This window comes from Leptosomus discolor, chromosome 3 (genome assembly GCF_034619465.1).
Source record: "Leptosomus discolor isolate bLepDis1 chromosome 3, bLepDis1.hap2, whole genome shotgun sequence".
Classification (NCBI taxonomy): Eukaryota; Metazoa; Chordata; class Aves; order Leptosomiformes; family Leptosomidae; genus Leptosomus; species Leptosomus discolor.
Window position 1 is genome coordinate 51,082,822 of NC_141393.1, and position 12,825 is coordinate 51,095,646.

Genomic DNA, 12,825 nt, shown 5'->3' on the forward strand with positions numbered 1-12,825 from the left:
TTACCAGCAGTGTTTAATGCTCTTCTTTCATGCTCTGTTTCAGATGGGAGTGGGGTATTATTAACACACAAACAAGCTGTATTAAAGCCCTGTTAAGGATCTGACTTGCACCATAAATGAGGAAAAGTCTAGCTCCCTTCCTCTGCCTGTGTTTACATGTCACAACAGCATGTCTGTTGTTTTCAGGGTGCTCTCAGGGTGAGTAGTTTGGGGACTGCTACTGCCCTTCCAACAGATATGGAGAGGCATCAAGTGCTTGAGCAAAGGACTCGGTATAGACCTGTGTGACCTCACCTTTCTGCTTTCCCCTGTCAGGCTGGCTGACCTTGTTTTATGGGTTAGGAAATAGTGACCCAGGTTAGGGGACAAGCAGGCTTGAAATTATTGGCTTCACTGGTGCTGGGCTTCAGGTCTTCTGACTTCATGCACATGTAGCCTGTCACCCTCCTGTCTCTTAAACACATTTCTCCTTCCCTTGTGGAGGTGCCGCCAGCTACCGCAGGGACCAGCAGAGTGACACCATGTCCTTTCCACTCCATTAGTGAAAGGTGGACAGCAGAAGGGCTGAGTAGTTTCTCACATTGTCCAGTGCCTCTCTCCCTCACTCCTCCTGTCATCTCTTGTTTGGGGCTCAGCTCGTTAGCCCTCAGTGTGGAAAGCAGCCTTTACTCCCCTTTTGTGCGCTCTAGGTCTGGGTGCCCTCTTAAGCAAGAGCAGAGCTTGCATGGCATCTGTGAGAGATCGTGTCATCTCAGGCCACGTGCTTTGTTCCTGCAGTGCCGGCGTGGGCCGAACTGGTTGCTTCATTGTCATTGATGCCATGCTGGAGCGGATGAAGCATGAGAAGACTGTGGACATCTATGGCCACGTGACGTGCATGCGCTCTCAGCGCAACTATATGGTGCAGACAGAGGACCAGTACATCTTCATCCACGAGGCCTTGCTGGAGGCAGCCACGTGTGGCAATACCGAGGTGCCCGCACGCAACCTCTTTGCTCACATCCAGAAGCTGACCCAGGTGCCGCCAGGCGAGAGCGTTACTGCAATGGAGCTGGAATTCAAGGTTGGTGGCAAAGCCCCAGCACTCCACTTCCCCAGCACCCTGTCTCTGCCCACACAGCCCCACCAGGCCAGGGGCTGGAAGAGGAGAGCCATGGATCATTACAGACAGTTATTCTTTTGTGTGTTTCTAAACCAGGTAGGCAGTGATTTAAAATACATTTGCATTGTAAAGGTTGTGTTGGCCATGGTCCCCCCTGGATTGGCAGCTTCTGGGGAGTATATAAAAGGCAGATGGATGCACAGTTCTCAGCAGCACGTTCTGCTCTAAGTTCACTGTGCAGCAGGAGCTGCATCTGAAATCAGATGCAGATCGTGTTAGTGATAATTGATGTTACTGTGAACAACTTGTCTGGAAATGGCTCTAATTTAAATATGTGAGACATTCTTAGTCTTGTTTCTTCAATGATGAGCTCTGTTATCTTTTAACCACCACGACACCAAGCCTCAGTATCTAGAATTGGTGAAGGCAGTGTTTTAAGGCATACTGTTTTTAAGAAGCCAAGCCCACATTTTGCTGTCTGAACCTGTGAATGCTAATTGCAGATATTTATTACAGCGTTGGAGGTGGAAGTGAGCTCTGGTAAGCACCCGTATTCTCCAATGAGGTACATTAGTCCAGTGAACTCACACAGGGAGGCAGCAGACCGTGCAGGCTGTGAAATGAACTGCAGCAATACAGCTGCACCCTGGGGATTCCCTCCCAAGTGACAGAGTAGGAGAGGCAAAATACTTTCTGTCTAAACTGGGAATAGCTGAGCAGCTCTGTCCTGTGGTTGCCAGACCTGCTGGTGTCCTGGGCTTGGGACAGTAGAACATGCTGCATTAGTATCTCATGGTGACACCTGCCCTGAGAAACCCCTCAAGAGAACTACAGAATTAGGCTCAACTCTAGCAGCTCTGTAGTAAGAAAGACAAAAATTTGCTGTTTCTCCAAGGGTCTCTTTAGAACATTAATAAAATTTGCCCCGCTCTGTGCCCTGGCAGTGTGCACTGCATGGGAAACCCTGGGGAGCAGGATATGGGAGGGCCTCACATGGCTGCATCACGCCTTAAAGAGCAACCCTCTCCTTCTGCAGTGAGCCTCTGCCAAGGACCAGGTGTGACACACAGAGAGAAGGGTGGCTCTGGAGATGCTGAAGAGATTCTTTTGAGGAAGGGGGGAGGAGGGGGGGAACGGGGGACTTCTGTTTGAATGTCTCTGCCAGCAGATCTAAGTAACACATTACTCCAGTTTACAGTGCTCAAAAAGAACCATAAAATGTCTTACAGTAACTCAAAATACATCTTCTTTACCTAAAACTGTCACAATTCTTGTATTTTTCTTGGGTTCTTCTGGGGTGAGGAGGAAGTAAATAGCAAGACACTGTTGGAAGATGGAAAACTTTCCTTCCCTGACACCAAGCCAAGCATGTGTCCCTGGTTCAGCAAGGTACACAGCTTCATGTCCTGGCCCTTTGTGGGTCAGAGAGCTGCTGTGGGTCTCCACTCCACTATGTGTGGCTTTGGGCCTGTACCAGCAGGTCAGTGCAGGCTCTATCCCCTGCTGTCACCTACAGCCATGCCCCAAAAGCCAGCAGCAAGGCCAAGCCGTAGCTAGGTGTGCAATGCCACAGCAGAGAGGCCAATGCAGTTCTGAAAACAAGACTGTGAAGCAGAGCAGCTGGGTGCAGCCTCCTTGTAACATGGTGGCAGAGCCCTTCATCGAGTCTGGGAAGGCCTGGTCCCCGGCAGCTGTCCCTTGGTCAGAGGAGGGAGCGGAGCGTGGCTGCGTGCCCGGAGGGACTCCTGCCTGCCCTGCTGCCAGGGTCCTGATTTTGCCCCCAGACTGCTGCATATCCCCAGCAGGGGTCTGACATGTCTCCTCCTCTTTCAGCTGCTGGCCAACTCTAAAGCACATACCTCGCGTTTCATCAGTGCCAACCTCCCGTGCAACAAATTCAAGAACCGCCTCGTGAACATCATGCCGTATGAGCTGACGAGAGTCTGTTTGCAGCCCATCCGGGGTGTTGAGGGCTCTGATTACATCAATGCCAGCTTCATAGATGGGTACAGGTAAGGGCCACCTTCGGTGCATGGGCCAGCCTGTCCTGCCTGCTTGAGAGCTTGCCAAAGCTACCTCCTCTTTCCAAAGGACTGGTCCTGCCTGCCTAGAGGCGGGCTGGGGATCATTTTGTTGCATTTTACCGATTTCCATCTTCTCAGACACTCCAGTGCGTATAGTTACAATATGTGAAGACTGCTCGCGAATGAGCACTTCCATGCTGGTTTGTATTGCTGTAGACAGATGCCCACATGGCTGGAGTGGGAGGCTGTGCTGTCTCCTGCAGTGGTTTATAGGACCTTCTGGCATCCCTTGGCATATGTTTTTTTATCTGCAGCATCTAACACAAACCTGCCCCCCACCCCTAGCTCTAGCAACCAGAGGTAGAAGTGCTGGTGATCAGCACTAGATCAGCACTGCATGGCTGATCCAGGCAGCAGACCAAGGCTTGTTGTCCCTTGTCTTGATTTTGGTGGGAGTCTGCGGATCCTTAGGCAGAGCTGTTGCTGAACACTGGGGAGCCCATCACTGGGTTCTGCTCCCCAGGATACCTTTTAGAAAGCACAAATTGAGATCTAGTGGGCCAATAATATTTATGGTTTCTGTATCTAACTGCTGGCATCACATTCTCAGATGCTAAGTGCCAGGAGAAGAGAATGCAGGGAAACAGCCCAGTGGCCACATTTCCTTCCCAGCTAATCACTGGACAGTAATCCAGACCAAATCCCAACAACACATAAAAGGCATGGACATACTGCCATCTCTCTGTGCACCATCACAATAGAGTCACCCAGCACAGGAGTGGGGTATACAATGACGGATGTAGCATGGTCCCTCTCCAGCTTGGCTCTGCCCAAATGCTTCTTATGGGCTGGTTACCTCCCAGGAGCAACAGGCACTGCCAAAGGGAACAGATGTTGCCTAGGGCCAGTGGCTCTGTGCCTCTGTCCCTGCTCCAGCAGCTGAGCCCAGGAAGGGTTCCAAGGGGGAAGGGCTACATGGAGGCAAGAGTGGGCAGGGAGCAGAAGGGGGGGGCATCCCAACACAGCAAAACTTCAGTGAGCCAGGCTGCCTCAGGGTGGGACAGAGTAATGTGGAAGGATAAAGGGGCTGGAGAAAAGTTGTCACGGAGCAGCCTCTGCTCCTTCCTGCCTGTGTGGCTCTGAGCCGTCCAGCACTGTGTCATTAACGTGGCCACATGCCTGTGCACCCGCTCTGGCAGCCCAGTATCTGACAGGTGGGCTGCAGCCACTGTGTCCTGGCCCCAGAGCTGATTAAGAGCGATGCTGGTTTTGCCTCTTGGTGATGCTACAGAGGGAGGGCTGCCAGCACGGCAGGTGGTACCATTTCATGTGCTACTTAGCCCATCCCCAAAGAGTGCTGTTATCTCTTCCCGTCCTTTCCTTTGAACCAAGCAATCTTCTCAGTATTATCTAAAGAGATTTGTTGGCCCAAGGTCCTGCAGATATCACTGATGCTGCATCTTTATTAGCTCTTCTGTTTCGTTCTGCACCCCCACTCCCTGCTTTTTATGATGTCTTATAAATCCACCTTGAAGCAGCTCCTGTCTTCATCCTGCACATTACAGCTGTCCTGCAGCTCTTTCATTAATTTTTAGCACTGGTGGGGCGATGCACTGCAGGATGGCAGGAGGCCGCCCCTCGTCCCGCGGGCTCCGGCGCCCCGCAGTGGTGAAGCGAGACCGTGTCTCCACCGCCCTTGCAGCTCCAGAGCCGACTCTCGCAGGCGGCGTGGAGTGCGAGGCTGGGCGCCCGGCAAGCCAGAGAACCAACGTGCCGGAGGAGCTGGGCCTTCTCAGAGTCCAAAGCACCAAGGGTGCTTTCTGCAGGGTGGGGGCCAGGTTGGGGCAGGTCAAACTCTGCTTTCACTTGGGACATTTTGAGAGATGTTCTGGTTCGCAGTGGAACTAAGGACAAATTTGGAAACTTCAGAAAAGTTGGCAAAATGGTATTGGTGGTTTCTACATTGCCCTAATTATTCGCTGGTGTGCATGATCCAGGTGCCCTGGTTCAGTTGCTCTGTGTGTTCCCGTGCAATGTGAGGGATGGTGAGTGCTGCAGAAGGTAAAAGTGCAGGAACCCAGGGGTGCTGCTGAGATTGTCCCCAAGCACAGCCTCTCCTTCCAGCCCAGATGGGTTCTGGCAGCCTGCTCATGTGGGCCTGGGTGTTAAGAAGGCTCTCAGTGCAGCAGCTCTGGGGACAAGCAGCAGCAAGAGGCTGGGCTGGGAACACTGTCACCCCAGCAAGGACTAGCAGCCTTTCTGGATCCTGCACCTGGTCGTGCTCAGTGCATCTGTGGGGAGCACTTAGAAGGCATGTGTTGGGCAGACTCATCCCCCCCCCAGAGTCCATGTCTAGTCCTAGAGACCTGCCTTCTGCAGCTGCATTGTCAGCCCTGTTACCTGCTGCACAGGGCCTTTGCCTCCAGCCTGTCCCACCCACCAGCCACTGAGAGCAGCTGCTGCCCACCTCCCAGGAGCTGGTCTGATTAACGTTACATTTGTCGTAGGCAGCAGAAGGCCTACATCGCCACGCAGGGACCACTGGCTGAGACCACAGAGGATTTCTGGCGGATGCTCTGGGAGCACAACTCTACCATCGTGGTGATGTTGACAAAGCTGCGCGAGATGGGCCGGGTACGAATCCTGCTGCGGGGAGAAGGGGGCTCTGTGGCTGCTGTTTGTGGACATCTGTGGACCTCTCAGCTCACCCCAGTCTGTCCCCAGCACCAGCTGCTCTGGCTGACCCTGTGGCCCCACAGCCACATCTGCTCCCAGGGAGCAGGAGGGCGGAGCAGCAGCTTGTCAGTGTTAGTGTCTTACCATGCTCCTCATCCACAGGAGAAGTGCCATCAGTACTGGCCTGCAGAGCGCTCTGCCCGGTACCAGTACTTTGTGGTGGACCCCATGGCAGAGTACAACATGCCACAGTACATCCTCCGGGAGTTCAAGGTGACGGATGCCAGGGTGAGTGCAATTACTGGCTTCCCAGCTCCCCTGCCTCCTGTGCCTCTGCCCCACCTCTGCCCTGCCCAGGCCAGTGAAGGGAGCATGCAGCAGCTCCTGAAGGAACCAGAAAGGAAGGGGCTGCCTTGCACTGCAGGCAGAAAGGGCTGCTGCCCCCAACCTTTTGCTCCTCTCACCACAAGTTCCTTCCTTGCCAGCTGTGTCAGCCCCGGTGAGCAGCTCAGGGATCCCCATCAGCACCAGACCCTGCCTTGCCTGCACTGCACACTTGGGCAAGCATTTAGCACAGGCTTCCTTGCACACAGAGTCTCTGTGTGCAGCATCTGACTGGGAACAGGACCCCAGTGTGACAGTAAACATAGTCCTGGGGTGGAGCTGGGCCCCAAAAAGAACCAGGACACTGACCCAACAGACCCTGCAGGGGCCCAAAGCCCTGCTCAGCTCAGCCGCCCTGGGGTGAACGTGGGAGAGCAGAGGCAGGCCCCAAACACTCAGTGAAAGATCTGCCTGTGCACCCTCTCACCTGGCCTGGGCTGGGGAGTCTGAGAGCAGGTCAGCAGCACCGGTATGGGGAGCAGGATCAGCCCCTCACCCATGGTTCATGTCTAATACCCCTGTCCCCACAGGACGGCCAGTCACGGACCATCCGCCAGTTCCAGTTCACAGACTGGCCTGAGCAGGGAGTGCCAAAGACGGGAGAGGGCTTCATCGACTTCATCGGGCAGGTGCACAAGACCAAGGAGCAGTTTGGGCAGGACGGGCCCATCACGGTGCACTGCAGGTGGGTGGGGACAGATCAGCACCCACCTCTGCCTTCATTAGCCCTCGGAGATGTCCCCTACCTCACATACCCTGGCAGCTGCCAGCTCCCCTGCACTTGGTGCCCCTCCTGCATACCACTTGGCAAGAGGCAGGCCAGGGGATGAGGCAGCAACGTCCATGAGTGCCATTGGCAGCCTTTCTGTCAGGTGACTAGATTAACCCAGTGCCCTGGTGGTACTGCTTTGTAGCCCCTTGGAAGAGTCCTTGGGCAGGGCAGGGTGCCACAGCAGCTTGTCCCAGAGGCAAGGCGGAACTGGTGGGCCCCGTGGGGCTGAGAGGGCACCTCTGGCTGGCAGTGTCCCTGTGGCCTCTCCTGGCTCTATTGAGCATGTCCCCATGCTCCATGAACTTGCACCACTCCTAGGAGCTCTGCAGAGCCTCACTGGGGCTGGTGGGTCTCTAACAGCACCTCTTGCCTCCTCCACGCAGCGCTGGGGTTGGGCGCACAGGCGTGTTCATCACACTCAGCATAGTGCTGGAGAGGATGCGCTACGAGGGGGTGGTGGACATGTTCCAGACGGTGAAGACCTTGCGGACACAGCGGCCAGCCATGGTGCAGACAGAGGTAGGTGTCCTCTCCCCCCCTGGGGTGGTGGGAGATCTGTGGGAGAAGAGAGGGGAGCTGGCATCTCTGGATGTGCAACCCTGCTCCCCAGTGTCCTTGGGTCCCTACTTCTCACGCTCCACCTGTTGCTGCCTTGCAGGACCAGTACCAGCTGTGCTATAGAGCGGCACTGGAGTATCTCGGCAGCTTTGACCACTATGCAACATAACTAGTGCTTTCCTCCAGTCGCAGTGGGGATGTCTAGGATTGGAGACGGGTCCCTCTGAGCCAGAGCCGTACATTCCTCAGTACTTCTGTACAGATGGAGGTGCTGCCCAGGCAGCAGACTTCCATGCCAACCAGTTTTGACCACGGCGTTTAGGAACTTTGCCCCAGCGCCAAATGAGGGAATCCGACTCCAAAAGCATTTCCAGTCTCTGGCTGAATTTCTGCTCATGTGCATCTCTCACCCTCTCTCACGCGACTGCATTTCACAGGAAGGCTTTAGGTGGGTGGAATGGAATTTTTTTTTTAAATATGTAAAATAGTTACTAGTGGGTTTTATAGTCTCCTCTCTCTTTACTTTTTTTTTTTTTGCAAGTCTTAATGTTTTGCCCAGGCAGAACCGGATCCGCCAAATCTTTGGGAGTTGGTTTGGGTTTTTTTTAATTTCCTTTTGCTTTTACATTTTTTACTGCCCTGTGTTTATTTCATCCCAGTCACTGCTGGTTCTGCCCATTTTAGTGCAGCTTCCTTGGTAATTTGCAGCAGCTGGCTCATGGTTCTGGCCCAGCTCCATTCCCCATAGGCTGCTTTTTTAATCCTCTGTAGAATATGAAATTTCATGGAACTGGACCTAAGCTACCAATTATTTTTTTAGCCTTTCCCCTCCATTATTTCCTGAGTAGGTTTGGGAGGGCATGAGGGGTTGCTGGAGAAGCAGTCCCCTTTGTTAGCTGGAAACCATTCAGTCCTATTATGATGCGTATTAAACCAATCCAGTGACCGTGTGTATTGGCAGATCCCGATATGACACGGGTTATTGTCGCCTTGTTTGTGAGGGACCCGAAATCCTGTGCTCCAGGCTTTGGAGCCTGTTTTTGTGTGTCTCACTGGGAAGGGGGCAGCAGAAGCGAGTGGGTCCCACACTTCCCCAGGGAGGGGATGGAAAGAGTGAGGCACAGCCCTTTTTGTTAATCCCGCAGTTCTGTTAGTGCAAGCACCATTCTGTGATCTCTCACCAGTGAAGTGCATTGGAGCATTTACAAAGGCAAGGAGGAGCACAAGCCCAGCCATCCTCAGAATGGAGCTGGGCCAGCTCTCTTTGGAAAGCAGGGTACTGCAGGGAAGTGGAGGGGTGTACACATGGCTTCAGAGATTGGGTATATCTGTAATTTCTGCTATCCTGCAAATGTTAAAAGTCACTAGAATATTGTACTTTCTGCTACTTCAGGACGTTCTAATGAACCAATGTGGCAAGACTACTGGACTTAATTTAATGGTACTATATATTAATACTCCTTATTATATCACGCTTGCACTAAAGACAGGGAGTGAGCAGCCCTCTTTTGAGTGCATTGAGTTATGAATAAAGGTGGTGGAAGGGTATCTAATTGTATTATCACATGTATTCCGAATGTTAAGAATCCAAGCTATGTTGAAATCAGCAATCCAGGGTTGGTAATGTTGGAGGACACATTCATTTTTACCTTGTGGATGCATAGTGCTGTAGGGGTCACTGTTGTATACAGTCTGTTTTCTATTTGTTAATAAAAAAAATCTACAGCATCATTGCATAATTCTTGATGTTAATAAATTTGAATAATCGGGTTTCATACAAGCTGGCTTTGCTGTCTGTTTCTTCACCAATACGCACAAGCCATAGAGTCCTTCAGTGATGGCATGCTCCCCAGCCTGTTGCCAGAGAAGTCCTTTCCCACAGGCACATCCCAGCCATGAGTGCCCCACACTTCCTACAGGGACCCTGTCTGGGCAGGGAGCTCAGAGACCCTCTGTGACAACCTCCTTTGTGCATGTGTGGGCTCACCTCTTGTCCACCTGCAGCCGTACCAGGGTGCACCGAGAGTCCTCAGTCCTTGGCACCTCCAAGTGCACTCTCGGTGCACCCTGGTACAGCTGCAGGTGCGTCTTTGCAGCGATGGCCCTCTCTGGGTCCCCTCCACTTCCCAAAGGATGGATCATTCCCAGCAGGAGGAAGCCAGTGGCCACTTTCTGCCCAGGCCATGCTCTGCACAAGCTGTCCCAATGGTGGCTAGAGCCTGAGACCTTCCCTCCCCTCCTGCTCTTGTGCTAGTTATTAATCCTCAAAGGACCCCAGGAATGTGGCAGGATGCAGCCCTGGGGTGATGCGGAGCTTTGGTGGAAGCACATTTGCCTGCACCCACTTCCCTGCTAGCATGCTGGCTGCGGGACCAGGCTGGACTTTGCTTGTGGGTTTGCAAAGAGTGGGGTCAGTAGTGGTGGGTTTGGTGGCAATATCAGTCCTGGATGAGGCTGAGATGTTACCAGCCTCCTGGGACGCTGCAGTAACACTGTTCTGCGGCACTGAGCGCAGTTGTGTATGCGAAGTTACTGCTCATCAGTAAAACCATTGCCTGGCCCCTAACTGCAGAGCAGCACCTGAGTTATGTTCAGGTGTGAAACCCCTGCCAAGCATGCGGCTGTGCCTGCTCTGCACGGGCCAGCCAGCCTCAGCCCTGCCTATGTGTGAACTGCAAACCTCCGGGTCAGTGCCAGCTCCTGGAGAGCAGCACCTGCAAACAGCACAAGCATGCAAGGGAAAGGCGAGTGCAAGGGGCAGAACCACGTGGGCCAGGGCCCCATGGCTTGTCCATCCTTCCTGAGAAAGCCGAATCTGCCCTGGCCAGCGTGGGCACAGTGGGCAGCAGTGTGAGGCAGACAGACAGATGAGCCTGAGCTTTTCCCCAACATAACTATGGGCACCTTCTTGCTGACTCCTTGCTGACTTTGCTGGAGCTCAGCCGCACATGGCATTTCCTGCCAGGCCAGAGCGGTGCCTGAGCAGATGCCAGATGCAAAATGGTGTTTCTGCCTTGCCTGGCTGTTTCCTACTCCAGTGCTTTGTCCCCGGCATGAGCTGAGGCTGGTGGAACGTTTCCCTGGCTCTACTGTTGGGCAGCCCCGCTCGAGGATGCAGGTCCTGCCCTTGCAAGGCAGCACACACGTGCAGGTGTGTGCACATGCACATGACAGCACCGCTGGCACTGGGACACTTTGCTTCGCATCGCTGCCAGGGCCGAGGATGGCAGAGCTACACAGCCAAGCAGCACCTGCTCATACACAGGCGTGTTTGGGAAGGAAGGATGCCATGCTAACCACTGTGCTTTAGGAAGCTGTCCCCCTGGGAAGCAGGCAGCAGACACCTGCCTGCGTTGCAGCAAGAATGCTTTAGCTGTGCTGCTAGACTACAGCTGGTGACAATGCTTTTGCCACATGAATGTGGCACTCACTGACCACTCATGAGGCACTGCCATGTGCACAGCATGAACCTTTAGTCCAATGTGTGGCTTTGAATGCAGTGATTTGCTCTCACTGAAACGGCACTTGTACACATGCACAAGCACACACACATGTACCTTCTTTCTCCTTGTCCAGGGACACTTGGGGCTTCCCTCCCCATCTGATGTCTTGTTCTTAGCCCAAACCCTTTACAACCAAATGAGGGAAAATACGAGGGAACAAACGCTCCCAAATCACTGCCTGTGTGGGCTCTGCTTCCCTGCCTGCCACAGGTGTAAGGCAGAGTGACCTTTTTGGGTGGTCAGTGAGCTTGCCTATGGACCAAGTAGAAACAGGAGGAGGCAAGGAGAGAGAGAGCAAGCGTCTCAGCATGGACTGCACTGGGAATAATAGGACTGAGCCCAGGCCTCTGCAGCAAGGCTATTGCTAGGTAGATGCTGTGTAGGTTCTTACATTGCAGCGGTGAAACTACATGGCCAAAGCTTCGTGCTGGCATCACAGGGCCAAGAAAGGCTCAGCATGTGGAGAGGGCCAAGAGGCCCCCAAAGTGTGAGGACATGCCACCTTGGCAAGGGGACAGGCCCCTAGAGGATAGACAGGTCAGAGAGTGGCAAAGGCAGCTGCTGCCTGTGGGGGAAGTCCCCCTCCCCCAACCTCCTCACACACAGCTAACACTGCTCCAAAGGGGATGGAGTCATACCAGTTTAAAAGCACTTGGTTTTTTAATATTAATTTCCCTTTATCTCTGCATATCTCACAAAATAAAAGGGGAACAAAAAAAGACTAACCACGTACAGCAGACAGACAGGGATGCTAACTCGGTCTGCCCTTGGAACCAGCACCGTGACTTGTGCTATGCTCTAGGCAGAGCCGTGCTGCCTCTTCCCAGGGCCTGGCTATGCTGTGCCTGGGCTGTGGTGCTCAGCTTTCCCTGGACAGAAAGGATTTATCCTTAGCTGGCATTTTTTGCCCCATGTTCTTTGGTATCAGTTTGAGACTTCTCCCTCCCTCTGATATCATCCTGGCTTCACAGTGCCACGCTGTGCTCCAGATCTGAAGGGAACGGTCCTGAGATGGTGTCATGAGGTGGCATTTGGCCTCTTTCCTTTAGAGTCTCTCTGACAGACCAACCATACTCACACTGAGCAATGGAGCTGGGTAGTTACTGCTGGTTTGTTTTTTTTTTCTTTCCTAGTGAAACTTTTCTGTTCCTTAATTGTACCAGGTAGTCCTAATGCAGCATCAGATAAACAGCTTTGTAAAGGGCACCATTTGATAGGTGGGACAGCAGCTAAATGGCAGCTAGTCAAAGGTGAATTCCTGGGCACTGAGGTGCTTTTCTGCTCTTATTTTCGTTTTTATTTTATTCATTCCATTGATACTTGTAGCAAGCGAGCTGTGTAGGCTCGGCCTGGGCTTGGCTTGCCTCCCAGTGATGCTCGGTCATAGGATCATAGAATGGTTCGGGTTGTAAGGGACCTTTAAAGATCATCTAGTCCAAATAACATCCTGCCCAAGCACTTGCCCTTTGGGATTCCATTACTCTATTTTTCAAGGGCAAAATAGTTGTTAAATAAGGAAAAGAAACAGCTGCACCACTGAACAAATCTGAGATTACTCTGCACAATAGCTTGGCAACTCCTTCCCCACAGGCCTGGAATTTCTTGTTCTCAGCAATGTTGCCATTTTCATCCATAAAGTTTCCCAGTTAAAAGTGGTGGGTTTTTTTTTTTCTTTTTTCTTTTTATTTTTTTCCTGTTCTGACCTGGTTCATTTCTGAGAGCAGGAAGAATTCTGATCCCTCCAATTAAAAGCTCATTGTTGCCCTTTTGCCAGTTTTAATAAGTAATCTCGGTCCACAGTAACAA

The 12,825-nt window shown here is 52.7% G+C and overlaps 1 protein-coding gene across 3 annotated transcripts in view; it reads left to right on the forward strand.

Moving 5' to 3' along the window:
• Positions 1 to 7,685, forward strand: part of PTPRF (protein tyrosine phosphatase receptor type F) — a 253,957-nt gene extending 246,272 nt beyond the window's left edge. For all 3 annotated transcript variants that reach the window (XM_086461941.1, XM_086461940.1, XM_086461942.1), the window contains 7 exons: positions 778 to 1,063; positions 2,936 to 3,114; positions 5,634 to 5,760; positions 5,965 to 6,090; positions 6,717 to 6,871; positions 7,342 to 7,477; positions 7,617 to 7,685. In XM_086461941.1, coding sequence (XP_086318067.1) covers positions 778 to 1,063; positions 2,936 to 3,114; positions 5,634 to 5,760; positions 5,965 to 6,090; positions 6,717 to 6,871; positions 7,342 to 7,477; positions 7,617 to 7,685 — 1,078 coding nt within the window. The remainder of the gene's footprint in view (positions 1 to 777; positions 1,064 to 2,935; positions 3,115 to 5,633; positions 5,761 to 5,964; positions 6,091 to 6,716; positions 6,872 to 7,341; positions 7,478 to 7,616) is intronic.
• Positions 7,686 to 12,825: the final 5,140 nt, after the last annotated feature.